The 27,980-nt window shown below is 48.0% G+C and overlaps 2 protein-coding genes and 1 long non-coding RNA gene across 5 annotated transcripts in view; 2 read left to right on the top strand and 1 right to left on the bottom strand.

Moving 5' to 3' along the window:
- The window catches only part of LOC126944620 (heme oxygenase 2), a 158,782-nt gene that overhangs the window by 53,237 nt on the left and 77,565 nt on the right, over positions 1–27,980 (top strand). The window lies entirely within an intron of this gene.
- Positions 1–27,980, top strand: part of DNAJA3 (DnaJ heat shock protein family (Hsp40) member A3) — a 192,785-nt gene that overhangs the window by 151,742 nt on the left and 13,063 nt on the right. The window contains exons 2-8 of one of the 3 annotated variants that reach the window (XM_050774361.1): positions 5,896–6,119; positions 15,836–15,969; positions 19,084–19,167; positions 24,157–24,357; positions 25,046–25,198; positions 25,797–25,944; positions 27,102–27,166. In XM_050774361.1, coding sequence (XP_050630318.1) covers positions 5,909–6,119; positions 15,836–15,969; positions 19,084–19,167; positions 24,157–24,357; positions 25,046–25,198; positions 25,797–25,944; positions 27,102–27,166 — 996 coding nt within the window. In that variant the 5' untranslated portion in view covers positions 5,896–5,908. Of the gene's footprint in view, positions 1–5,836; positions 6,120–15,835; positions 15,970–19,083; positions 19,168–24,156; positions 24,358–25,045; positions 25,199–25,796; positions 25,945–27,101; positions 27,167–27,980 lie in introns of those variants that run through there. The other 2 variants (XM_050774362.1, XM_050774363.1) reach the window with 2 other exon arrangements.
- Positions 32–5,843, bottom strand: LOC126944811 (uncharacterized). The gene is made up of 3 exons (XR_007722195.1): positions 5,690–5,843; positions 3,676–3,809; positions 32–772 (listed from the first exon to the last, which is right to left on the bottom strand). It is a non-coding gene; the product is annotated as an uncharacterized LOC126944811 (long non-coding RNA).

The following is a 27,980-nucleotide window of genomic DNA, read 5'->3' as shown; positions in this document are numbered from 1 at the left end:
TGAGCTTCTGCCTGGAGAACATGTGGTCATATTCTGACTAGCACTGTGGATAGGTGTAGCTTGTGGCTCCTGCAGTCTTTGGCAACAAGCCTGGGATGGATCCATTTGTGTCTAGTCGCAGCAAAAGTCCTTGAAAGGCAGGGCAGCAGTTTGTACCCGTGGTAGTAATAAATGCTTGCCCTGCCTCTCTTTTGTTGTGAAAAGCAAATGAAAATAAGCATGAGAAAGTACTTCAGAAACTCTCAAGAGCCATATGCTTGAGAGATACTGATCACAATGACGACTGATAGGCATGTGATTTAAAGGAAAAGAAACACGGTTTTATTGTGAGAAGACCTGGGATTGGGTCTTGATTCATTCACTTACTAGCTATGTGGCCTTGGACAAGTCTTTTCATCTTGCAGAGCCTATTTTATTGTTTTTTTCCTTTGTAGGGGGTGTGTCTGTTTGTGAAAACGGGAATAGTCCTCCCCCTACCTACCTCATAGGGTTGTGCTCATATCAAAATAGAAAACAAAGCCAGGGAACAGTGGCTCACGCCTGTAATCTCAGCACTTTGGGAGGCTGAGGTGGGCAGATCACTTGAGGTCAGGAGTTCGAGACCAGCCTGGCCAACATGGCAAAACCCAATCTGTACCAAAAATACAAAATTAGCTGGGCGTGGTGGCGCATGTCTGTAATCCCAGCTACTCAGGAGGCTGACGCAGGAGAATCGCTTGAACTCGGGAGGTGGAGGTTGCGGTGAGTTGAGATCGCACCATTGCACTCCAGCCTGGACAAGAGCAAAACATTGGCTTAAAAAATAATAATAATAAAGTCTAGCACCAAAAAGAGACCAGGCACAGGCCTGGGCTGCTCTCAGCTGGGAGTCTTTCCCATGTTTTTCTTTCTTCTGTGTGGCAGGTCCCAAGGACTTTGTCCTTTCCTTTGGTAATTACCATCATCCACTCCACTCCACTCCTTAAGAGTTCTCTGCTTCATAACAGAAAATATTGGTTCCCCGACAATCAGCCTTCCTGCTATCCCTGAAAACCAGAACACACACACCCTTTTGACGTGGAGGATTTTTACCGTTCATCACTATGGGGAAATAGATGGGGGATAAACAAAAATTAAAAAAAAAAAGGGGGAAGTTACAACGGTGACAGTTTTCATATTACTGAGCTCTCCTCTAGTTCCTCACTCACTCTGAGGTAGTAAATGAAAGGCCTTTTGGCTCTTATTCTCAGCTTCTATTCTTGAAAGTTGTTCTTCTCAACCAGTAACATTCCCCCAACCCCCATTTCCCCTAAGTTTTGGGCTCCCTGTGTGTAAGTAACTGTGTCTGAGTTCTTAGTATTCTCAGTGCTTAGTGGAGCCTGGCACATGGGGCTAACGCAGACTGAGCACTGGCTATGCATCAAGTACTATAGGACGCCTTTACATGATTTCACTCAGATCACCCTTTGAGGTCATTACTATATTTTGTGTTGTTTTGAGACAGAGTCTTGCTGTGTTGTGCAGGCTGGAATGCAGTGGTGTGATCTCGGCTCACCGCAACCTCCACCTCCCAGGTTCAAGTGATTCTCCTGCCTCAGCCTCCCCAGTAACTGGGACTACAGGTAAGTGCCACCACACTTGGTTAATATTTTTTCTTTTTTTGAGAAGGAGTCTCACTCTGTTGCCCAGGCTGTAGTGCAGTGGTGCAATCTCAGGTTACTGCAGCCTGGGTTCAAATGATTCTCGTGTCTCAGCCTCCCAGGTAGCTGGGATTATAGGCACGTGCTGCTGTGCCTGGCTCATTTTTGTATTTTTGTTTCTTGTTTTTTTTTTTTTTTTTTTTTGGAGACGGAGTCTCGCTCTGTCGCCCAGGCTGGAGTGCAGTGGCCAGATCTCAGCTCACTGCAAGCTCCGCCTCCCGGGTTCACGCCATTCTCCTGCCTCAGCCTCCCGAGTAGTTGGGACTACAGGCGCCCGCCACCGCACCCGGCTAGTTTTCTGTATTTTTTAGTAGAGACGGGGTTTCACCGTGTTAGCCAGGATGGTCTCGATCTCCTGACCTCGTGATCCGCCCGTCTCGGCCTCCCAAAGTGCTGGGATTACAGGCTTGAGCCACCGCGCCCGGCCTGTATTTTTGTTTCTTGTTTTTTTTTTTTTTTTTTTTTTTTTGGAGACGGAGTCTCATTCTGTCACCCAGGCTGAAGTGCAGTAGCACAATCTAGGCTCACTGCAACCTCCACCTCCCAGGGTCATGTGATTCTCCTGCCTCAGCCTCCTGAGTAGCTGGTATTACAGGTGCACACCATCACACCGAGCTAATTTTTTGTGTATTTTTAGTAGAGACAGGGTTTCACTATGTTGGCCAGACTGGTCTCGAACTCCTGACCTTGTGATCTGCCCACCTTGGCCTCCCAAAGTGCCGGGATTACAGGCGTGCGCCACCGTGCCCGGCCTCATTTTTGTATTTTTGTAGTGACAGGGTTTCACCAAGTGGCCCAGGCTGGTCTTGAACTCCTGACCTCAGGTGATCCACCTGCCTCAGCCTCCCAAAGTGCTAGGATTACTGGCATGAGCCACTATGCCTGGCAATTTTTGTACTTTTTAGGAGAGACGGGGTTTCACCGTGTTGGCCAGGCTGGTCTAGAATCTCAGGTGATCCTCCCACCTCAGCTTCCCAAAGTGCTGGGATTACAGGCGTGAGCCACCACACCAGGCCGAGGTCGTTACTATTAAGTCCTGGCTTATTTATTTGAGATATGGTCTTCATTTGTCACCCAGGCTGGAGTACGGTAGCACAATCATGGCCCATTGCAACCTCAGCCTCCCAGGGTCAAGCAATCCTCCCACCTCAGCCTCTCAAAGTGCTGGGATTACAGGCGTGAGCCACCGTGCCTGGCCTATGTCCCCATTCTAGAGAAAAGGAAACAGAGGAACAGAGTGAAGTTGCCCAAGGACACACAGATGGTAAGTGGCACAGCTAGAATTCATTCCCAGGCAGTCTGATTCCAGAGCTATACTTTTTTTTGAGAAAGTGTCTTGCTCTGTTGCTCAGACAGCAATGCAGTGGCACTATCATAGCTCACTGTAGCCTTGAACTCCTGGACTCAAGTGGTCCTCCCACCTCGGTCTCCCAAATAATTGGGACCACAAGCATGTGTCACCATGCCTGGCCAATTAAAAAATTTTTTTTTGTAAAGACGAGGTCTTGCTATGTTGCCAAGGCTGGTCTTGAACTTCTGGGCCCAAGTGATCTTCCCGCCTCAGCCTCCCAAGGTGCAGGGATTTACAGGCATGAGCCACCATGCCTAGCACAGAACCCATACTCTTTTTCTTTATTGTTAAGATGGAGTCTCACCCTGTTGCCCAGGCTGGAGTGCAGTGGCACAATCTCAGCTCACTGCAACCTCCACCTCCCGGGTTCAAGCAATTTTCCTGCCTCAGCCTCCCAAGTAGCTGGGATTACAGGCACCTGCCACCACACTCAGCTAATTTTTGTATTTTTAGTAGACAGGGTTTCACCGTGTTGGCCAGGCTGGTCTCAAACTCCTGACCTCAGGTGATCCACCTGCCTTGGCCTCCCAGAGTGCTGGGATTGCCAGGTGTGAGCCATTGCGCCCTGCCCAGAACCCATACTCTTAATCACTATGCTGGTCATTTAAGTATTTGCTGAATGTGTTAAAGAACTCTTTTGCTCACCTCCCAACACCCTTGTTCATCTCAGTCCACTCCATTCCGTAGCCCAACTCTCTTCAACTATTACTTGCAATTTACGAAAGCTTGCTCACTGTTCTTCAAAGGACTGGTGGTTTTTAATCTTCGAGTCTCAATGCCTGTGGAGAATTTGACAAAAGCTATGGGTATCTACCCAAATTAACATCCACGTACACAAAAATTTGGTGTAACAATGCTGGGAGTAGTGGGGAGGGGGAGTAGCACAGATTCCCAGGCTTTGGGGATGGGGGCAAAGATTTATGAGCACAGATTGTTTTAAACCCAACCAAGAATCCTCAGGTTTTCTTCCTGGTGCTTGAGGTGGTGATGATGGTGGGAGTGTGAAAATTGGAAGTCCTTTGCAAGACTAACCAGGTCAGGTCTCCCTTCCTAGCCGCATCTTACCACATTTTTTCTTTTTTTTTTTTGAGACGGAGTCTCACGCTGTTGCCCAGGCTGGAGTGCAGTGGCGCGATCTCGGCTCACTGCAAGCTCCGCCTCCCGGGTTCCCGCCATTCTCCTGCCTCAGCCTCCTGAGTAGCTGGGACTACAGGCGCCCGCCACCGCGCCCGGCTAATTTTTTGTATTTTTAGTAGAGACGGGGTTTTCACTGTGGTCTCGATCTCCTGACCTTGTGATCCGCCCGCCTCGGCCTCCCAAAGTGCTGGGATTACAGGCTTGAGCCACCGCGCCCGGCCCACATTTTTTCTTTTTGAGACGGAGTTTTGCTCTTTCACCCAGGCTGGAGTGCAGTGGTGGGATCTTGGCTCCCCGCAACCTCCGCCTCTGGGTTCAAGCGATTCTCCTGCCTCAGCCTCCCGAGTACCTGGGATTACAGGTGTGTGCTACCATGCCTGGCTAATTTTTGTATTTTTAGTAGAGTCGGGGTTTCACCATGTTGGCCAGGTTGGTCTCACACTCCTGACCTCGTGATCTGCCCACCTCGGCCTCCCAAAGTGCTGGGATTACAGGTGTGAGTCACTGCGACCGGCCTCATCACATACTCTTAAATTTACGGCTTAAACACACTTTTTCATCGATGTCCAATTTGAATCTTACCTCTCAGAAGCCCTGACATCCCAAACTTCCTCTCCCCCATTTTAGAAATGGAATGACTCCTTCACTTTGTATGCCTGTAACAGTGCTTATTCCTATGATAGCATTTAACATTATTAGTTGGTAAGGAGCCTCTCTCGGGTCATTGTTTGCTCCTCCCGAGCAGAGATGGTGTATCATGCATCGTTGTATCCCCGATATTCTAGAACATGCATGACACACAGTAGGCGCTCACAAGTTTTGCTAATTTAGTTTTTGGGCAGCACGGCTCCCATTCTGAACCAGCAAGTTCACTGCAGGTTTGGAAAAGGCTAACATGCTTAAGGAGAGAGCTAAGGTTGCCGCGGTGGCTCTCGCCTGTAACCCCAGCACTTTGGGAGGCCGAGGTGGGTGGATCACGAGGTCAGGAGTTCCAAGACCAGCCTGGCCAAGATGGTGAAACCCCCGTCTATACTAAAAATACAAAAAAATTAGCCGGGTGTGGTGGCACGCGCCTGTAATCCCAGCTACTCGGGAGACTGAGGCAGAGAACTGCTTGAACCCGGGAGGCGGAGGTTGCATTGAGTCGAGATCGCGCCACTGCACTTCAGCCGCGACAGAGCGAGACTGTGCCCAAAGGAAAAAAAAAAAAAGGAGAGAACTGAGTCTTGTTAGAGAAGGCGGGTGGGGAATCAGCCTAAGAGAAAGTGAGACTCCGACCAGGCTTTGGGGGTGGCGGCGAAGATTTACTAGAAGCGCGCGGAGACCACGTGAGTAAAGCTCACGCAATTCGCCGTAAGTCTCAGGGTCAGCAAGAGGGAACCATGCACTGCATAGTGGGAGCGGCGCGACGGAGGGCCGCTTTGCATGCCGGGACTTGTAGTCTCGCCCTTAGCCAGAACCCTCGGACCAGTTACGTTCGGCTACATTCAACCAGGTTCTTACACCGATAACGTACACTCACTGATTGTCTAGCACAGAATAACGAGGTTCTGCAGGGCAAGTCTACCGAACAACACTCTTCAGAGCAAACCCCGTTTTGGCGATTGCTCCCCGGAAGGCGCGTTGGGTGCGGCTGCGCGTGCCCCACGCATGCGCCACGCATGCGCCTCTAACGCGCGCCCGCCGTTCCCGCGAGGCCCCCTAGAGCCGGGCGGCGCAGGCGCAGTGTCCCCCGGCCAAGATGGCGGCGCGGTGCTCCACACGCTGGTTGCTGGTGGCTGTGGGGACCCCGCGGCTGCCGGCTGCACTGGGGAGAGGGGCTCGGCCACCCAGGGAGGGCGTGGTGGGGGCATGGCTGAGCCGCAAGCTGAGCGTCCCCGCCTTTGCGTCTTCCCTGACCTCTCGCGGCCCCAGAGCGCTGCTGACATTGAGACCTGGTGTCAGCCTCACAGGTGAGGGCAGGTTCCAATTCCCGAGTGGCGGTTTCAGGGCCTAGAAAGGAGTGAGTCTCCTCGCTGTGACTGCGGCTGCGGGAGTAGTGGGGTGGAGGGTGTCTTCCGACCCGGATGCAAAATTGCCGGAGACACAGGCAGGCAGGAGGCGGGGAGGCCTAAGAGGCTACTCAGCCGTCAGGGAAGGGAGAGAAGCGTGGAGCCTTCGGCGGCGGTGATGAAACGCCCCGTAGACCGTGAACCTTCACCTCTCTGTCAACATTTCTGGGGGCCGCTGCTCCCTCGTCCGCTTTCTTTCCCATCTCTCCACCTTCTGGCCCGTAGCGGAAGGGAAGAGCTAACTGCCATTCGGAGAGGCCTAGGTACTTTGTTACAAAAACCCTGCAAGATGCCTGTCGTCATCCCCATTTTAGAGAATGGGAAACTGAGATTCAACAGAGGAATCGACCAGCCCAAGGTCATGAAGTTAGACGGGAAGAGTTGTCTCAAACCCATAGCTGTCGTGTCTTAGCTTATGCTCTTTCTACCACGTGATGCTAATTCAAGGGCACAGTTAACAATCTTTTTAGAAGTCCTTAGTTGGTGATTGTAATAATAACACAGTCAGACATTTATTGAGCACTTACTGTTGGCCAGGCATCGTTCCCCCCTTACATCACATTTCCACATGAGAGGCACTGTTGTTCCATTTTATAAAGATACCGAGGCTTAGATGTTAAACCACTTACAAATGTCACAAAGAGGTGGAGCCTTGATTTCATTGCCTGAGGTGATACTGAATTATACGTTAAGCTTTGAAGTGCTTAGCCATGTTTTCTTTTCTTTCTTTCTTTCTTTTTTTTTTTTTGTGAAAGTCTTGCTCTGTTGCCCAGGCTGGAGTGCAGTGGCTGGATCGCAACTGACTGCAACCTCTGCCTCCTGGGTTCAAGAGATTCTCCTGCCTCATGCCTCCCAAGTAGCTGGGATTACAGGCACATGTCACCACGCCTGGCTAATTTTTGTTGTCTTTTATAGAGATGGTTTCTACATGTTGGCCAGGCTGGTCTCAAACTCCTGACCTCAGGTGATCCGCTCCCCCTTGGCTTCCCAAAGTGCTGGGTTTACAGGCGTGAACCACCGTGCCCTGCTTAACCATGTTTTCTTATGCTGTGTGTTTTGTGCTGTATATTGTATGTACCTGAATTGTGCTAGTTTCGTGTCCTCCAGAATTTGTGCAGATGATATTTAAGCTATGTATAAATGTATAAAGATTAATAAAGGGCCCTGAGAAGAGAATTTATACCAAGTAACTTCCTACTGCAATCCAGTTTGTAATACTTACATAGTAGACAGTTGTTAAAGTTATCAGTAATTGTGGTTACTTCATGCAATGTAAAGAAAAGAGACTGGGGGCCGGGCGCGGTGGCTCACGCCTGTAATCCCAGCACTTTGGGAGGCCGAGATGGGCGGATCACGAGGTCAGGAGATCGAGACCATCCTGGCTAACACGGTGAAACCCCGTCTCTACTAAAAAAATACAAAAAACTAGCCGGGCGCGGTGGCGGGCGCCTGTAGTCCCAGCTACTCGGGAGGCTGAGGCAGGAGAATGGCGTGAACCCTGGAGGTGGAGCTTGCAGTGAGCTGAGATCCGGCCACTACACTCCAGCCTGGGCGACAGAGCGAGACTCCGTCTCAAAAAAAAAAAAAAGAAAAGAGACTGGGCTTCAGGGGTGAACTTTCCCAGTGTGTGTGAGTGGGGTGTATTATTTAATCCCTTTGAGCTTCTCTTTGAAAATTCATTCATTCACAGGTATTAATTGAGGCCAGGTGTATGCCAGCCACTGTTCTGGGTACTGAGGACATGGCAGAGAACAAAGAGATTGGATGTGTGTTTGGTTGAGAGAATGATTATTTATTTATTTATTTATTTATTGTTTACGACAGGGCCTCCTGTTGCCCAGACTGGAGTGCAGTGGCACAATCACAACTCAGTGCAACCTCGACCTTCCAGGTTCAATCGATCCTCCATCCTCAGCCTCCTAAGTAGCTGGGACTATAGGCATGCACCACCACACCCAGCTAGTTTTCTGTAGATGGGGTTTCACCATGTTACCCAGGCTGGGCTCAAGTGATTTGCTTGTTTCAGCCTCCCAAAGTGCTGGGATTACAGGCATCAGCCACTGCACCTGGCCAAGAGAATGAATGAACTTTTTTTTTTTTTTTTTTTTTGAGACGGAGTCTCGCTCTGTCACCCAGGCTGGAGCGCAGTGGCACTGTCTCAGCTCACTGCAAGCTCCGCCTCCTGGGTTCACGCCATTTTCCTGGCTCAGCCTCCCGAATAGCTGGGACTACAGGTGCCCGCCACCATGCCTGACTAATTTTTTGTATTTTTAGTAGAGATAGGGTTTCACTGTGTTGGCCAGGATGGTCTCAATCTCCTGACCCGGTGATCTGCCCACCTCAGCCTCCCAAAGTGCTGGGATTACAGGCATGAGCCACCGTGCCCAGCCTTATTTTTATTTTTGAGATGGACTCTTGCTCTGTTGCCCAGGCCGAAGTGCAGTGATGTGATCCTGGCTCACTGCAACCTCTGCCTGCCGGATTCAGGCGATTCTCCTGCGTCAGCCTCCCGAGTAGCTGGGATTACAGGTGTGTGCCACCATGCCTAGGTTTTTTTGTTTTTTTTTGAGACGGGGTCTTGCTCTGTTGCCCAGGCTGGAGTGTAAGCGGTGTGATCGCAGCTCACTGCAAGCTCCGCCTCCCGGGTTCAAGCAGTTCTCCTGCCTCAGCTTCCCTGGTAGCTGGGATTACAGGTGTCCACCACCACACCTGGCTAATGTTTGTATTTTTAGGAGTGACGGTGTTTCACCGTGTTGGCCAGGCTGGTCTCGAACTCCTGACCTCAGATGATCCGCCCGCCTTGGCCTCCCAAAGTGTTGGGATTACAGGTGTCAGCCATCGTGCCTGGTCAGCTTTTATATTTTTATTAGAGACGGGATTTCACCATGTTGGCCAGGCTGGTCTTGAACTCCTGGATTCAAGTGATCTGCCCACCTTGGCCTCCCAAAGTGCTGGGATTACAGGTGTGAGCCACTAGGCCTGGCCCAAGAGTGACTTTTTAAATTCTGTCCCTGCATTTGTATACCTCATGGAAGGAGCAGTTGTCTGTTCAGTATTCTTTCTAGGTTTCCTGTGGATTATTTGGAGAGATGTCATGATGGATTTTTTTTGTTTATTTTTTTCTTTTTTTTTTTTTTTTTTTTTTTTTTTTTTTTTTTTTTTTTTTTTTTTTTTTTTTTTGAGACGGAGTCTCGCTCTGTAGCCCAGGCTGGAGTGCAGTGGCCGGATCTCAGCTCACTGCAAGCTCCGCCTCCCGGGTTCACGCCATTCTCCGGCCTCAGCCTCCAGAGTAGCTGGGACTACAGGCGCCCGCCACCTGCCCGGCTAGTTTTTTGTATTTCTTTAGTAGAGACGGGGTTTCACCGTGTTCGCCAGGATGGTCTCGATCTCCTGACCTCGTGATCCGCCCGTCTCGGCCTCCCAAAGTGCTGGGATTACAGGCTTGAGCCACCGCGCCCGGCTATTTTTTTCTTAAACACATACATATTTTTTTATTCTGTAGAGCCATGTTCCTACTATGTTGCCCAGGCTGGTTTCAAACTCCTGGTCTCAAATGACCCTTCCACCTTGGCCTCCCAAAGTGCCAGAGTTACAGTCGTGAGCCACCAAGCCAGGCTAGATTTTTCAACATGAGCAAAAGTGGTCATTTTTAGAGCTTGCTAACATTTTCTAATGTCAAGGTTATTTTAAACAGAATCTGGCTGCATCTTTTTATTCAAATATTAATTCCTTAGGTGACTTCTTTTATTAAGCCAAATTTGTTCAAGTTCCAGCTGTACAAATTTGGGAGCATTTGTTGTTATTGTGTATGTGAAAGAGAGGCACTAAGTACTAAGCATTGTGTGAGGCTGTTACTAAGAACTGCGGTTAGCTGTTTTGTTCCCCAAGTGAGCTTATAACCTGGCACGGGCAAGTTTTGTATCAGGTAGTGTACACAGGTGAGAGGCGGCATCCTTCAGGGTATAATGTTCTGTTTTCACAAGTAGAGTCATCAAGTGGTTGGGCAGGGTGGCTCACAACTGTAATTCCAGCACTATGCTGGCGCTGAGACAGGAGGATCACATGAGCCTAGCAGTTTGGGACCAGCCTGGACAACATAGGGAAATCCCATCTCTACAAAAATTTTTTTTTTCTTTCTTTTTTTTTTTTTTTTAGATGGAGTCTTGCTCTGTAGCCAGGCTGCAGTGCAGTGATGCAATCTTGGCTCACTGTGATCTCGGCTCACTGCAACCTCCACCTCCTGGGTTCAAGCAATTCTCCTGCCTCAGCCTCCTGAGTAGCTGGGACTACAGTCACGTGCCACCACTCCCAGTTAATTTTTCTATTTTTAGTAGAGACGGGATTTCACCATGTTGGCCAGGATGGTCTCCATCTCTTGACCTCGTGATCCACCCACCTCGGCCTCCCAAAGTGCTGGGATTACAGGTGTGAGCCACCGTGCCCGGCCTACAAAAATATTTTTAAAAATTATCTGACTGGCTGGATGCGGTGGCTCACGCCTGTAATCCCAGCACTTTGGGAGGGCTACATGGGCAGATCACCTGAGGTTGGGAGTTTGACACCAGCCTGATCAACATGGAGAAACTCTGTCTCTACAAAAATTACAAAATTAGCCAGACCTGGTGGCCCTTGCCTGTAATCCCAGGTACTCGGGAGGCTGGGGCAGGAGAATTGCTTGAACCTGAAAGTCGGAGGTTGCCGTGAGCCGAGATCGCGCCATCGCACTCCAGCCTGGGCAACAAGAGCGAAACCATGTCTCAGAAAAAAAAAAAAAAAATTAGCTGACTGTGGTGGCAACTGCCTGAACTCCCAGCTGCCCGGGAGGCTGAGGTGGGAGAATCCCTTGAGCCCAGGAGGTTGAAGCTGCACTGAGCCATGATGACGTCACTCCAGCCTGGGCGACAGAGTATGACTCTTTCTCTACCAAAAAATTAATGAATAAATAAAGTCATCAACTGAGAAGCCATGTGGTGGCGAGCCTCTGGTCCTAGCTACTCAGGAGGTTGGGGTGGGAGGATTGCTGGAGTCCAGGAATTGGAGTTTGGCCTAGGCAACATAATGAGACCCCCATCTCTTTTTTTTTTTTTTTTTTTTTTTTGAGACGGAGTCTCGCTCTGTCGCCCAGGCTGGAGTGCAGTGGCGCGATCTCGGCTCACTGCAAGCTCCGCCTCCCGGGTTCACGCCATTCTCCTGCCTCAGCCTCCCAAGTAGCTGGGACTACAGGCGCCCACAACCGCGCCCGGCTAATTTTTTGTATTTTTAGTAGAGACGGGGTTTCACCGTGGTCTCGATCTCCTGACCTTGTGATCCGCCCGCCTCGGCCTCCCAAAGTGCTGGGATTACAGGCGTGAGCCACCGCGCCCGGCCGAGACCCCCGTCTCTTAAAAAAAAAAAAAAAATTAAAAAGGTCATCAACTCAGCTTCCAAACACTAGTCTGTGATCTTGTCTCAAATCTAGTAGTAAGGTGACGTAACAACACTTTAAATCTGACTTTTCTTCCAAGCAGAAAGAAAGCAGTTGTTGGTGGCCAAGCATTGTGGCTCATGCCTGTAATCCCAGCACTTTGGGAGATGGGTTGGTCACCTGAGGTCAGGAGTTTGAGACCAGCCTGGACAACATGGCCAAAGCTTATCTCTACTAAAAATAGAAAAAATTGGTCAGGCATGGTGGTGGGTTCCTGTAATCCCAGCTACTCGGGAGGCTGAGGCAGGAGAATCACTTGAACCCAGGAGGCAGAGGTTGCAGTGAGCCGAGATCGCACCACTGCACTGCAGCCTGGGCAACAAGAGCCAGACTCCCTGTCAAAAAAAAAAAAAAGCAGTTGTTGGACAGTAGGTTGGCCATTCTTGGAACGACTTGGAGGCTTATTTTATTCTGGGTTGTTCTAAAAAGGACAGGACATTTACTGGTCATATCTGATAAAATAAATTGTCTATTAAATGGACTCTAATTATTGTTAATCATTGATGCCCTTTGAATAATGTCAAAAGTCATTAGACTGGGGTTGGTGGCTTATGCCTGTAATCCCAGCACTTTGGTAGGACGAGGCTGGTGGATCACTTGAGGTCAGGAGTTTGAGACCAGCCTGGCCAACGTGGTGAAACTTCTTACCTACTAAAAATACAAAAATTAGTGAGCTGTGGTGGTGTGTGCCTGTAGTCCTGGCTACTTGAGAGGCTAAAGCAGAAGAATCGCTTGAACCTGGGAGACGGAGGTTGCAGTGAACTGAGATCACACCACCGCACTCCAGCCTGGGCGACAGAGCGAGACTCTGACTCAAAAAAAAGAAAAAACAAAGCCATCAATCTTGTAATTAAACGTGATTTGTCTTTATCCACATGCAGTTTTGTGCGTTACTATCTCTGTACTAACTCCAGTCCGTGTTCTCTGCCCACGATGTTAAAGTCACAGCTGCCACAGGTCACTACCAGCCTCAGCCTTCTGGCATTGGAAGGAGTGGTGAGAGAGAGGCTGGACTGGGCCAGGGCAACCCCATACTCCCACATAAAAAGAGGGTGGAGTACAGGTTCAATAATAAACCAGCTCTAGTGTTTTCTCAAGTCTGACTGAAGAAACACAATAGTGGTCTCCTGACCCCTACTGCTTCCAGTGTGCTTTTTATATTCCCAGGGTATTGGTTATGCCAAACACACAGATTTATTTCCTATTTCTAATTTTAAGTATGCTGACCATTCCTATTCATTCTCCTCTCTGATTATCCTTTACCTGGCCTGCTACTTGGATGTGTTTAACACCTCTGGTTGTATTTTGTGCTCATTAACTTCAAGTAGTCTCCCAGACTTCCTAGAGTTGTTACTCTCTCTCTCTCTCTCTTTTTTTTTTTTTTCAGATGGAGTCTTGCTCTGTTGCCCAGGCTGGAGTGTAGTGGCACGATCTTGGTTCACTGCAACCTCAGCCTCCCAGGTTCAAGCAATTCTCATGTCTCAGCCTCTGGAGTAGCTGGGATTATAGATGTGCACCACCATGACCAGCTAATTTTTGCATTTTTAGTAGAAACAAGGTTTCACCATGTTGGCCAGGCTGGTCTCAAACTTCTGGCCTCAGGTGATCCACCCTCCTCGGCCTCCCAAAGTGGTAGGATTACAACAGGCGTGAGCCACCGCGCCCGGCCTACAGTTGTTTCTCATGCAAACCCAATGAGTTCTTTGTTTAACATTTGCAGTGGCTCCCTATTGCTCTTAGGATAAAATCCAGACTCCTTAGCATAACTCTAAGGCCCTTCTTATTCCTAGGCCCCATTAATCATTATCATCTCTAACCACCACTGCCACCACATACAGAATCTCTAGTTTAGAGGCATAAATCTGTATGGATTCAAATCCCTCTTAGCCTATTTCTTTCTCTCTCTCTTTTTTTTTTTCCATGTCATAAGTCTATTTACAAACATATCTAGTGTGCCTTATGAGTTCAAGTCTTTGATCCATTTATTTATTTTTAATAGAGACAGGGTCTCTGTGTTGCCCAGTCTGGTTTCGAACTCCTGGGCTCAAGCGATCCTCACGCCTCAGGTTCCCAAAGTGCTGGGATTACAGGTGAGAGCCACTGTGCCCGGGCTTATTTTTATTTATTTATTTATTTATTTTTTATGTTTTCTGAGATGGAGTTTTGCTCTTGTTGCCCAGGCTGGAGTGCAGTGGTGTGATCTTGGCTCACTGCAACCTCTGCCTCCCAGGTTCAAGCGATTCTCCTGCCTTAGCCTCCTGACTAGCTGGGATTACAAGCATGCGCCACCACGCCTGGCTAATTTTGTATTTTTAGTATAGGAGACCTCAGGTGATCCGCCCGCCTTGGCCTCCCCAAGTGCTGGGATTACAGGCGTGAGCCACCACGCCCGGCCCAGTTTATTCACTTTTTAAAGAGATTTCACCTATTAAAACACTATTGCAGTCCGGGCCTGGTGGTGCATGCTTGTAGTCCCAGTTACTTGGGAGGCTGAGGCAGGAGAATCACTTGAACCCAGGAGGCAGAGGTTGCAGTGAGCCAAGATTGCACCATTGCACACCAGTCTGGACAACAAGAGTGAAAATCCATCTCAAAAAAAACCCAAACAGAAAACCTGCCAGGCATGGTGGCTCACCCCTATAATCCCAGCACTTTGGGAGGCCGAGGCAGGTGGATCACGAGGTCAGGAGATCGAGACCATCCTGGCTAACACGGTGAAACCTCGTCTCTACTAAAAATATAAAAAAATTAGCTGGGCATGGTGGCGGGCGTCTGTAGTCCTAGCTACTTGGGAGGCCGAGGCAGGAGAATGGCGTGAACTCAGGAGTTGGAGCTTGCAGTGAGCCAGGATAGCGTCACTGCACTCCAGCCTGGGAGACAGAGCGAAACTCCATCTCAAAAAAACCAAAAAACCCGCTCTTCCTATCTGTTAAATGGATGAACTAAAACATCTTTGTTTCTTAAGCAGTTGTTGTCTTGCTGTTAAAAAAGGTGCTGCAAATCCAGATCCAAAGTACAAAGTCATCCTAGTTAGTAACTGCCACTTGTTTTCCACTGAAAATGGCAAGTGCTTTCCTGGGCAGCTCAGCCAGTTTCTGCAGCTTAACAACTGATGCCTAGAAGTTCTTCCCCGACCTTCTTAGATTGAGTTGTCATTGGTTCTCAGCAGGGGACACTTACTTCCCAGGGGACATTTGGCAATGCCTGGAGACATAGGGGGAGTTCTCTACTGGCACCTAGTGGGTGGAGACCTCCTGAGTTTCCGGTGAATGTGTGGAGTAGGGCTTGAACATCTGTATTTTCATCAATGTAATGATGCTGTTGGTCCAGGGACCACAGTCTTGAGAACCGCTCCTTAAGCGGTACCCAAGGCTGCAAGATAGAGGGAAAAGAATGTGGAGAGTTGTTAAGCATTAAGTGTGACAGAAGAATATGAAAATACCTAGCATATGGTAAGTGCTCATGTGGTATAAGAAGGGGAGCTGAATCTCTTTGTATTCATCTCCCAGTCAGGAGTATTATTCCTTTAGTGGTGTGCTGAGACCACTCCAGTAGTATAAGGCAGGAGAATCAGCCTCATCCAATACTCTATATTAATTGAATACTGTGGCTTCTTTAGCCATTATTGAAGTACATTGAGTTTGGTCTGCAGTGGGCTTGGCCAGGAACAGCCCTAAAGCTGTAGTCTGTGTATTAGTCTGTTATCATGCAGCTAATAAAGACATACTTAAGACTGGGTAAATTTTAAAGGAAAGAGGTTTAATTAACTCACAGTTCAGCATGGCGGGGGAAGCCTCAGCGATCATGGTGGAGGGAGAAGCAAACACATCCTTCTTAACATGGCAGCAGGAAGAACGAGCAAAAGGGTGAAAAGCCCCTTATAAAACTATCAGATCTCGTGAGAACTTATCGCGAGAACAGCATGGAGGTAACCGCCCCTGTGATTCAATTACCTCCCATCAGGTCCCTCCCATGACACATGGGGATTATGGGAACTAAAATTTTAGATGAGATCTGGGTGGGGACACAGCCAAACCCTTCCAGGTTGGTTGTTCCTTCACAGATATAGACCAGTGGGTCATGTACTCACAGTTTTCTTTTGTTGAGAACATTCCCAGAGTGATTTTCTTTCTTTTTCTTTTTTCCTTTTTAGGAACAAAACATTACCCTTTCATTTGTACTGCCTCCTTCCACACTAATGCCCCTTTGGCCAAAGAAGATTATTACCAGATATTAGGAGTGCCTCGAAATGCCAGCCAGAAAGAGATCAAGAAAGCCTATTATCAGGTCTGTATGGAAGTCAGATTTTGGTGACCAAATTGTAGAAGGAATGTTTTTGATCCCATCTAATCCTTAATCAATACAGCATATATGCCCATGTGGATAGGTCTCATGAGCTGATATATAGAAGGGTGTGATAAAGTTGGACTTTGCTAGACTGTTTTTCGGTGCACAATGCCGTAGAGGTTAGTGCTTCAGAAAAAAGAGAAAAAACCAGAGATTTTAAAAAGTTTTTTTTTCCAGAGCTGTTTTCATAATTAAATTTAATCTGTACTTTCTGAATCAGCAGGTATGCTAGTCTAAGTTTTAGATAGTCATTTTTTTACATCCAGATAAAAGTTTATAGGTTTAGAATTACTTCCTTTCTTTTTTTTTTTTTTTTTTTTTCGAGATGGAGTCTCACTCCGTCGCCCAGGCTGCAGTGCAGTGTTGCGACCTTGGCTCACTGCAATCTCCGCCTCCCAAGTAGCTGGGACACAGGCGCATGCCACCACACCCTAATTTTTTTTTTTTTTTTTTGAGACTGAGTCTGGCTCTGTCACCCAGGCTGGAGTGCAGTGGCCGGATCTCAGCTCACTGCAAGCTCCGCCTCCCGGGTTTACGCCATTCTCCTGCCTCAGCCTCCGGAGTAGCTGGGACCACAGGCGCCTGCCACCTCACCCGGATAGTTTTTTTTTTTTTTTTTTATTTTTTTTAGTAGAGATGGGGTTTCACCGTGTTAGCCAGGATGCTCTCGATCTCCTGACCTAGTGATCCGCCCGTCTCAGCCTCCCAAAGTGCTGGGATTACAGGCTTGAGCCACTGTGCCCGGCCCGGCTAAATTTTTTTGTATTTTTAGTAGAGATGGGGTTTCACTTTGTTGGTCAGGCTGGTCTCAAACTCCTGACCTCAGGTGATCCACCAGCCTCGGCCTCCCAAAGTGCTGGGATTACAGGCGTGAGCCACCGTGCCTGGCCCTTTCTTAACCTGGAAAATGTGAAATTCCCATTTTTGTATGCTGGGGTGGATTAGGGTAGTTAGGGTAGCTGAGTAAAGTTGTATACGAGATGTCTACATCACTGGTTCCTAGACCCTTGGTTTGCTCTGACCAATAAAATAAAATCAATATTGGAGGCACCACTCTAGGATTGACAGCTTTATATAAGTGCACACTTCACTGGAGTTGTGCAACTGCCACCACAGTCAACTTTAGTACATTTTCATTACCTCAAAAAGAAATCCTGTATTCATTAGCACCCCCCTTCCATTGTCCTTTCTCCCCGGTCCCTGGCAGCTGCTAACCTGCATTCTGCCTCTTTGGATTCGCCTATTCTGAATATTCACTTACAGGGAATCATAGGATATGTATCCTTTTGTGTGTCTGGCTTCTTTCATTCACATAATGTTTTCAAGGCTCGTCTGTCTTGTAGCTTGTGTCAATACTTCATCCCTTTTCGTGCTCAAATAATCTGTTGCATGGAATGATCACATTTTGTTTCTTCATCGTTTGATGGACATTTGGATATTTTCCACTTTCTGCTATCATGAATGGTGCTGCTATATAGACATTCATATGAAAGTTTTTGTGTAGACATGTTTTCAGTTCTCTTGGATATTTAGGAGTATAGTTGCTGAGTCATATGGTAACTGGATGTTTAACCTTTTGAGAAGCTGCCAGCCTTTTTCAAAGCAGCTGCACCATTTTACATTCCCACCAGCAGCATAAGAGGGCCATGATTTCTCCACATCCCAGTGAACACTTATTATCATCTGTCTTTTTAATTACTACCCTAGTGAATATGAAATGCTATCTCGTTAGAGTTTCCATTTGCTTCTTCCCTGGTGACTAATGATGTTGAGCATCTTTTCTTGTGCATGTTGGCCATTAGTATGTCTTTGGAGAAATGTGTGTTTGGATCCATTGCCCGCTTTTAATTGGGTTGTAATGGAATGAACAGAGGCATGGGGACAGGAAGCAGAGATCTTGGCCTGTGAATAGCTAATGGCCTGTCTCATCCTGAGCTCAAGAGTCAGGTGCCGGATCCAAGAGTGGGAAAAGATTGAAAAGATGGAGGCTGGGTTGAACTCACATGACAGTTGATTTCAGGCCCTTAGCAAGTCCTAGAGACATAATTTAAGAGAAAGACTTAATTTAGAGAACCATTCAAGTTTTTCGGCGTGGAAGTAAAAAGATCAGGTAAAGCTTTAGCAATTACTTTATTTTATGTACTTACAAAAATAATTGAAACAGCAGAAATGTCTATTTATTCAGTCATTTTCTTCCCTTTTTAAAAATTTTTCCTTTTTTCAGACAGAGTCTCGCTCTCTTGCTCAGGCTGGAGTGTGGTGGTGCAATCTTGGCTCACTGCAGCCTCTGCCTCCCGGGCTCAAGCGATTCTCCTGCCTCAGCCTCCCGAGTACCTGTGTTTATAGGCGTGTGCAACCACACCTGGCTAATTTTTGTATTTTTAGTAGAGATGGGGTTTCACCATGTTGGCCAGGCTGGTCTCAAACTCCTGACCTCTGGTGATCTACCCAGTTCAGTATCCCAAAGTGCTGGGATTACTGGCATGAGCCACTGCACCCGGCCCCCTTTTTAAAATTTTGTTTCTCTTTTTTGTTCATTTACCTATTCTAAGCCATGCTGGGTGCTAAGGGCAAAGATACATCAGAATCAGTTCCTGCCCTCAAGTTGAGAGATAAGTACATTAAAACAGATCATTATTATTATTATTTTGTGGGGTGGAGGGACAGTCTCACTCTGTCACCTAGGCTGGAGTGCAGTGGTTCAATCTCTGCTCACTGCAACCTCTACCTCCCAGGTTCAAGTGATTCTCGTGTTTCAGCCTCCTGAGTAGCTGGGACCACAGGCACGTGCCACCATGCCTGACTAATTTTTTGTATTTTTGGTGGAGAGGGGTTTCGCCATGTTGCCCAGGCTGGTCTTGAACTCCTGAGCTTAAGTGATCTGCCTGCCTTCGCTTCCCAAAGTGTTGGGATTACAGGCGTGAGCCACTGCACCCGGCCGAGAGACAACTTTGATAAAGGAAACATAATTATGACTGGTATCTGGGGTTCTGTTGTGTCTGGTATTTGGGGTTCATGTAGTATCTGAAATAATTTCTCATGTTTTTCCCTTAGCTTGCCAAGAAGTATCACCCCGACACAAATCAGGATGATCCCAAAGCCAAGGAGAAGTTCTCCCAGCTGGCAGAAGCCTATGAGGTAACACGACTTTGGTGCATGTGGCCACTGCTGTTACAGCGGTGTGTATGAATCAAAGGTTGCGTTGCTACCTGGGACAGCCTGGTGTGTCATACAGTCCAGTGTGAAGGCCATGTCCCTGCACCAAGTCATCTTGTTAAAAAAAAAAAAGGGAGAGATTCCAGGCCAAGCCTGGTGGCTCACTCCTGTAGTCCTAGCACTTTGGGAGGCTGTCAGGAGGATCACTTGATCTCAGGAGTTGGCTTGACCCTAGGAGTTTGAGACCAGCTTGGGCAATGTAGTGAGACCCCGTCTCTACAAAAAAAAAAAAAAAAAAAAAAAAATCACCAGGCATGGTGGTGGCGCACCTGTAAACCCAGCTGCTTGGGAGGCTGAGTCAGGTTCATCACTTGAGGGGCTCAAGGCTGCAGTGACCCATGATGCCATGATTGTACCGTAGCACTATGCGTCTGGGCAACAGAACAAGACCTTCTCTAAAAAAAAAAAAAAACATTCTAAGACTAACTTGGAATCTCAGTGAAGAACGGGATCCAGGCTGGGCGTGGTGGCTCATGCCTCTAATCCCAGCACTTTGGGAGGCCGAGGCAAGTGGATCACAAGGTCAGGAGATCGAGACCATCCCGGCTAACACAATGAAACCCTATCTCTACTAAAAATACAAAAAAATTAGCCTGTAGTCCCAGCTGCTGGGGAGGCTGAGGCAGGAGAATGGTGTGAACCCAGGAGGTAGAGCTTGCAGTGAGCCGAGATTGCGCCATTGCACTCCAGCCCGGGTGACAGAGCAAGACTCCCTCTCAAAAAAAAAAAAAGCAGGATCCAATAATCTGTACTAATAAAGTTCCCCAGGTAATTTAGGCTTGTAGCTGGATTTGGAAACTCACAGTTGGATTAATTAATTCAGCCCTTATTCAATAACAACCCCTTCCTCCACCTCAGGGCATCACTGCTTTTTGGGGATAGCGGTTATTGTAAAAGTAGAAGCCCATTGTTGTCCTATAAGAATTTACAGTGTAGGCCGGGCGCGGTGGCTCAAGCCTGTAATCCCAGCACTTTGGGAGGCCGAGGCGGGTGGATCACAAGGTCAGGAGATCGAGACTATCCTGGCTAACATGGTGAAACCCCGTCTCTACTAAAAAAAAATATTAAAAAAACTAGCCGGGCGTGGTGGCGGGCGCCTGTAGTCTCAGCTACTTGGGAGGCTGAGGCGGGAGAATGGCGTGAACCCGGGAGGCGGAGCTTGCAGTGAGCCGAGATCACGCCACTGCACTCCAGCCTGGGAGACACAGCGAGACTCCGTCTCAAAAAAAAAAAAAAAAAAAAAATTTACAGTGTAATCAGAGGACAAATCTCTGAAAACAGCTATTGACCACTTCCATAGTTTTCTGAAAGTAGACCTGTTCCCCAGATATTTTGACCATCTTTTTTTTTTTTTTTTTTTTTTTTTTTTTTTTGGTTAAGAGACAGGGTCCCTCTATGTTGCTAATCCTGGTCTTGAACTCCTGGGCTCAAGAGATCCTCCTGCCTGGGTCTCTCAAACTGCTGGGATTCTACGTGCAAGGCACCACACCTGGCCAACTTTGTCCATCTAATGGGGTTCAGGATATATAGGAGCTTATATATCTACAGGAGGGGACAGCCACGTACAAGAACAGCCTCAATTCAGTAAATCTTTTTTGAGTAAATGTCTGTCAACTAGATCTAATGAAAGGTTTATTTACTAGGGTAATTTTTTTTTTTTTTTTTTTTTTTTTTTTTGAAAATAGTGGCCGGATCTCATGCAAGCTTTCCCGGGTTCATTAAGCCTCAGCCTCCCGAGGACCTGGGACTAACTCAAACTAGTTTTTTGTATTTTTAGATAACATTTCAACTGTTAAGATCTCCTGAGTCTTCCCAAAGTGCTGGGATTACAGGCTACCACCGTGCCCGGCCTACTAGGGTAAGATAAGAACTAAACTTTGATAATATAACTGAAGAGTTTGGATACTTATTTATTTATTTATTTATATTTATTTATTTATTTATTTTTGAGATGGAGTCTCGCTCTGTCGCCTAGGCTGGAGTGCAGTGGCGCGATCTCCGCTCACTGCAAGCTCTGCCTCCGGGTTCATGCCATTCTCCTGCCTCAGCCTCCTGAGTAGCTGGGACTACAGGCGCCCACCACCACGCCCGGCTAACTTTTTTTGTATTTTTAGTAGAGACGGGGTTTCACTGTGATAGCCAGGATGGTCATGATCTCCTGACCTTGTGATCCACCCGCCTCAGCCTCCCAAAGTGCTGGGATTACAGGCGTGAGCCACCGCTCCCGGCCTATTTATTTATTTTTAAGAGTTGAAGTCTCAGCCAGGCTCGGTGGCTCACGTCTATAATCCCAGCACTTTGGGAGGCCAAGGCAGGCGGATCATGAGGTCAGGAGTTCGAGACCAGCCTGGCCAAGACCAGTTTGGCCAATATGGTGAAACCCCATCTGTACTAAAAATACAAATATTAGCCAGGTGTGGTGGTGGGCGCCTGTAATCCCAGCTATTCGGGAGACTGAGGCTGGAGAATTGCTTGAACCCAGGAAACATTGGTGAGCCGAAGATTACACCATTGCACTCCAGCTTGGGCAACAGAGCGAGACTCCCAATCAAAAAAAATAAATCAATAAAAGAGTTGAGGTCTCACTCTGTTGCTTAAGCTGGAGTGTAGTGGTGAGATCATGGCTCCCTGCAGCCTCAAACTCGGGCTCAAGCAGTCTTCTTGCCTCAACCTCAACTTCCTGAACAGCTGGGACTACAGGTTCCCCACTGCACCCAGCAGATTCAGTTTTTAATGGGGTAGGGGGGATGTTATTCTTGTGAATGTATTTTTCCACATGGATAGTAGATTTGATGTTTCTGCTGGGGGATGAGTTTTGGAGAGTCCTAATCCACCATTTTGCTGACTTCCGTCTCTAAGGGGGATGTTATTAAAAGGACTGAGCCTCAGAACTTAAGAGCAGCAATTCCTCGGGAAGGGCTGGAACCAGGAGATAAAAGCCACCAGGAAGTCATGGACTCCTACCTGTCTCTTCCTCTGCCAGCCTTCTTCCTTTGCATCTTAACTGGGTGCCCTAAAAATTACCCTAGGCACCAAGCTGTCCTCCACCTGTTTTCTTTTTTTTTTTTTTTTTTTTTTTTTGAGACGGAGTCTCGCTGTGTCTCCCAGGCTGGAGTGCAGTGGCGTGATCTCGGCTCACTGCAAGCTCCGCCTCCCGGGTTCACGCCATTCTCCGGCCTCAGCCTCCCAAGTAGCTGAGACTACAGGCGCCCACCACCACGCCCGGCTAGTTTTTTGTATTTTTAGTAGAGACGGGGTTTCACCATGTTAGCCAGGATAGTCTCGATCTCCTGACCTCGTGATCCACCTGCCTCAGCCTCCCAAAGTGCTGGGATTACAGGCTTGAGCCACCGCGCCCGGCCTCCACCTGTTTTCTTAGTCCCCCTCCATTCTAGGTGGAAGTGTCTTTTCCTTTGGAGGACGCATACTCTATCCTGTTTGGCCTTAAGGACCGTGCCTTTTTTTTTTTTTTTTTTTTTTGAGACAGGGTCTCACTTTGTTGCCCAGGCTGGAGTGCAGTGGTGCAGTCACGGCTCACTGCAGCCTCAACCTCAACCTCCGTGCTCAAGCAATTTTCCCACCTCAGTCTCCCAACTAGCTGGAACTGTAGGTGTGCATCACCATTCTTGACTAATGTTTTTGTATTTTTCATGTGATGGGTTTCACCATGTTGCCCAGGCTGGTCTTGAACTCATGAACTCAAGCAGTCCACCTGCCTTGGCCTCTCAAAGTCCTGGGATTACAGGTGTGAGCCACCATACTCAGCCTAGGGCAGTGTCTTTTTAATTAAAGAAAAAAAAAGTAAGACAAACACATAAAAAAAGATACAAAGTGAGGGCCAGGCGTGGTGGCTCACGCCTGTAATCCCAGCAGTTTGGGAGGCTGAGGCGGGCGAATCACGAGGGTAAGAGATCGAGACTATCCTGGCAAACATGGTGAAACCCTGTCTCTACTAAAAATACAAAAAAATTAGCTGGACGTGGTGGCGCGTGCCTTTAGTCCCAGCTACTCGGGAGGCTGAGGCAGGAGCATCACTTGAACCCGGGAGGCAGAGGTTGCAATGAGCCGAGATCGCGCCACTGCACTCCAGCCTGGTGACAGAGCAAGACTCTTTCTCAAAAAAAAAAAAAAAAAAGATACAAAGTGAATACTACATTTTTTTTGCCCCTCCCTAATCCCCCTTTTTGAGGTAGTTAGTCCTTATTAACAGTTTTGTGAGCCAGGCCCAGTGATGACTCATGCCTATAGTCCCAGCATTTTGGGAGGTCGAAGTGGGAGAATTGCTTGAGACCAGGAGTTTAAAGCAGCCTGGGCAACATAGCAAGACCCTGTCTCTCCAAAAATTAAAAAATGTGCCAGGCATTGTGGTGTGCGCCTGTAGACCCAGCTACTCGGGAGGCTGAGGCGGGAGGATTGCTTCAACCTGGGAGGTTGAGGCTGCAGTGAGCTAGGATTGCACCACTGCTGTTGTCGTTGTGTTACTTCTACTTGTTACTCCGGTTGTTCTGGCTTCCAGAAGACCTGTCGATGCAGGTAAGGGTAGGAAGCATAAATTCTCTACAAGGTAATGTCTCCTGAGGAGAGAGGTGAAGTGTGAATCTGTGAAGAGTCCAGGGCGCCTGTGAGGTCGAGCGACGATCAACACAAACATTTCCCCAGCACGCACGACCCCTGGGAGAGTTCGTGAGACTTTTGGAAGCACTTCCAAAGCCCTATACTTAGCATTCAGTTTGGTCATCTCGTCCCTATTCTAGGTGCTAAAGTCGCAGGCCCACCCCAACCTCATAGGATGTGTTTGCACACAGGGCCACTTAGTAAATGTTATGGCTGCCTTATGTGCTGTGAACTCTTGTCTGTATTTCTGGGCCTTGGTAGACCCAGGATGCCCAGTGGCTCTGCCTTTCACTGTAGGTTTTGAGTGATGAGGTGAAGAGGAAGCAGTACGATGCCTACGGCTCTGCGGGCTTCGATTCTGGGGCCAGCGGCTCCCAGCATAGCTACTGGAAGGGAGGCCCCACTGTGGACCCCGAGGAGCTGTTCAGGAAGATCTTCGGGGAGTTCTCATCCTCTTCGTTTGGAGATTTCCAGACTGTGTTTGATCAGCCTCAGGAAGTAAGTTCCTTGCTTTGAAGAATTAATCAGATTTTAGACTAAGTATGGGTCAAACAAATTGTTTTACCAGTTTCTGTTTCTCAGAAAGGCAAGGCAGCTTAAATGGAGTGATCTGGAGGCAGCCATTTTAGTAGAAAATAATTTCAGTATTTGAAAAATCGCATGGGTAGTAATGAGTACATCCATTCTGATGGTATTCTTCACAGCTGCAGAGTCAGGCAGCACCGAAGGCTTTCAGAGCCCACGCTGAGGGTGCAAGTGTTGTCTCTCATCTGTACAGTGTTCCAGGAGAGCTCTGTCTGCTGGGAGGGCACTGCTGATCCTCTCTCATGTCTGTATAAAACACTGTCAGAGTAGAAGAGAGAGGGGATATATTTATGATCTAAGTTATGATTGTGGATCATTCAGGCTCTTTTTAAGTGCCATGTATGAGTATTTATCTGTGAACATTTTCAGTTTATTGAAAGTACGTTTTCATTTAAGTCACATTATCTCTTAAAAATCCCAAAGACTAGGACAGAATTGGTTCAGTGAGTCCTACCTATGCTTACCTGGCAGAGTGCAAGTAAGTACAGTGGTGAAAGAGTGACTGAAAATGTGGGCCAGTGCCCTCCTTTCCCTTTAGAGCCAAGCATCAGTTTTGGTCGTTGCAAACAAAAGTTGACAGGCTGTCCCTTGGTTTCTTTAGTACATCATGGAGTTGACATTCAATCAAGCTGCAAAGGGGGTCAACAAGGAGTTCACCGTGAACATCATGGACACCTGTGAGCGCTGCGATGGCAAGGGGAACGAGCCTGGCACCAAGGTGCAGCATTGCCACTACTGCGGTGGCTCCGGCATGGTAAGGGTCTGCCCAAGACTCCAGCTCCCACGGCTTGCGCCACTGACCGTGAGAAGAGCTGGTTGTGGCACTGCTCCCAGAGAACTTATGCTAGGAGTGGAGGGAGTTGGTGAACTCCGCCTGTCTGTCTTTCCCCGTGACCCTGAGGAGACGAGCCTGTGCTCCTCCTTCCCTGGCATCGCAGGCTCAGCAACCAGAGCACAGCAGCTCTGGGGGTGGGGTGGGGGATTGCATCCCGTTGTCACTTTCTTCCTTATTTTTCTAACAATTGCTTTTGTAATTCAAGGGGGAATAATCTTTTTTAAATGTACTGCTCAGCTCCCAGGAGTCTTCAGGTACTTCTGTAAGAGGCGGTATCGCATTTTTCATTGTCGTATGGTCAAGTTGATGATCTGGAGTGCAGAAGTTTGTGTGTTCTAGAAAATCAGATGAACAGACTCTGAGGCCCTGCACCTGGGTTCCTAAGCAGTGTGTTTGAGTGCACATGCACATAAAAAACAAGCCTTAAAGAGACATTTTTCTTATGCACATTGTGCTCCCAGAACCACCCATCGGTTTACCTGCGTAGTTAGGTTACCATTTTTCTTGTTTTTATCAGGAAACCATCAACACAGGCCCTTTTGTGATGCGTTCCACGTGTAGGAGATGTGGTGGCCGCGGCTCCATCATCGTAACGCCCTGTGTGGTCTGCAGGGGAGTAGGACAAGCCAAGCAGAAAAAGCGAGTGATGATCCCTGTGCCTGCAGGTGGGTGTTTGGGCCCGCCATGTCCAGGAGCTTGGACAGGGCGGAAAGGACTGAGGCCACCGCACTCTGTGTGAGTGGGCTCTTGGTAGAAGTTGTGGTTGAGGCCCTGGAGCCCCAGGCTGGAGGAGGAACTAGAGTCTCCTTGAATCTTTCTATTTGTGCCAGTTATCCTTAGAATCTACACTTTGCACGTCACATTGGGGAGAAGAGACCTGATGTGCCTGCTCTGCTTCTTCCTGGTGAAGGAGCAGCTTCCAACCCCCAGGCTCCTCTCCTCTCTCCTCTGTCTTAGTCACCGAAGCCATCATTGTCCCCACTGCCACCCTATCTACATCAGCCCCACAGATCCACCCCCCACTCCACGTCTACTGTTGCCTTGCCTGAAACTCACTTTCTGCTTTCTTTTTTGGGTTAACTTTGTTCATCTTGGAGATCCCAGCTTGAGTATCCCTTCCCTAGCAAGCCTCAAGCCCTCCTCCCTGTTCTTTAGATGTCCCTTTCTCTAGAGTTGTGAGCATTTGCTTTGAAGAACATTTCTGTGTTTGTAGTTGTGCATTAGTGCCATTGTTTGGTTAACACCTATAACCCCAGTGAGACCATGAACTCCCTGAGGTGCTACATAGACCAGGCCTGAGGCAGGTGCTGAGTCATCAGGTGTCTTGTGTTGCATCTCTGGAAGGTTACCCATGTGCCTCTTACATAATGGCATTGTTCCTCGTTAATAAGAAACAGGAGTGGGGAGGAAGCTGTGGGTTACAAGTGGATCTTGGGTGGAAAGTGCTGTGGGCGGTCTCACAATAACTGCTCCCTTTCTTTTTTTTTTCTTTTTTTCTTTTTTCTTTTTTTTTAACATGGTGTCTCGCTCTGTTGCCAGGCTGGAGTGCAGTGGAGTAATCTCGGCTCACTGCAACCTCCACCTCCTGGGTTCAAGCGATTCTCTTCCCTCAGCCTCCCGAGTAGTTGGGACTACAGGCGCACACCGACACGTCCAGCTAGTTTTTGTATTTTCAGTAGAAACGGGGTTTCACCATGTTGGCCAGGATGGTCTTGATCTCTTGACGTCACGATCTACCCGCCTCAGCCTCCCAAAGTGCTGGGATTGCAGGCATGAGCCACCGCGCCCTGCCTAACTGCTCCCTTTCTAACGTCCCTTGTAGGAGTCGAGGATGGCCAGACCGTGAGGATGCCTGTGGGAAAAAGGGAAATTTTCATCACGTTCAGGGTAGGTGCTCTGTCCTGCACAGCTTCTGTTGGGCCCTTCCTCTCTTCGGGTGGATGTGGCTGAGGCTGCTCCATGCGGTCAAAGCTTCACAGAAACATGTCTCGCCATTCATGTTTCTGAGGGGCACAGTGGCCACCTAGAGTTACCTTCAAAGTTCTGTGCCTTGTGTGAAGAGAAGACAACTTCTTCAAGATGTTAACAAATTAGAAATACAGGTCACATAAAAATACAGAAAACATCTTGTGTTTTTATGATAAGATTGTTGATGAGGCAGTGAGTGTGAAAGTTATAATTTTACATACTGTATACAGGGGCAAACCTTGGTTTTCTGAGATTGTGGAAACATTAATGAAAATGCCTTCTACTGGCAATTTCCCTCCTATGTGTACACTTGAGAAAAACCCACGCAAGCCTAGCAGGCAGTAGGTACAAAGGGGTGCATGAGGGTCCTGTCCATGGTAGCAAGACACCACCTTCCTCCAACAAGAGAATGGCTTAGTGAGCCGGGGTGGTCACAGGCTGCTGCAGGGCAGTCGAAAGGAAAGAGTGAGAGCTGCACTCAAGGGGTGCTCCAGGCGTTGCAGGTACAGACAGCAGGGATGGAAGGTAGGTTGCCAGTGGCTGTAGGGCCTCAGAGACCATCTACATGAAGTTTTAAAGCATGTGAGATGGCATTATGTATTATTTAGGGACTTGGAGATACATAGTAAATAGAAGCTCAAAGGAATGATAAATGCTAAAGTCAGGGTCGTGGTTGGCTGAGGAAGGCAAGACTCACCTGTATTTATGATGTTTTAGTTTATTTTACTTTATT

Source organism: Macaca thibetana, chromosome 20 (assembly GCF_024542745.1).
Source record: "Macaca thibetana thibetana isolate TM-01 chromosome 20, ASM2454274v1, whole genome shotgun sequence".
Taxonomy (NCBI): domain Eukaryota; kingdom Metazoa; phylum Chordata; class Mammalia; order Primates; family Cercopithecidae; genus Macaca; species Macaca thibetana.
The sequence above is the reverse complement of the archived record's forward strand: the minus strand, read 5'-3'. Positions and strand labels throughout refer to the sequence as shown.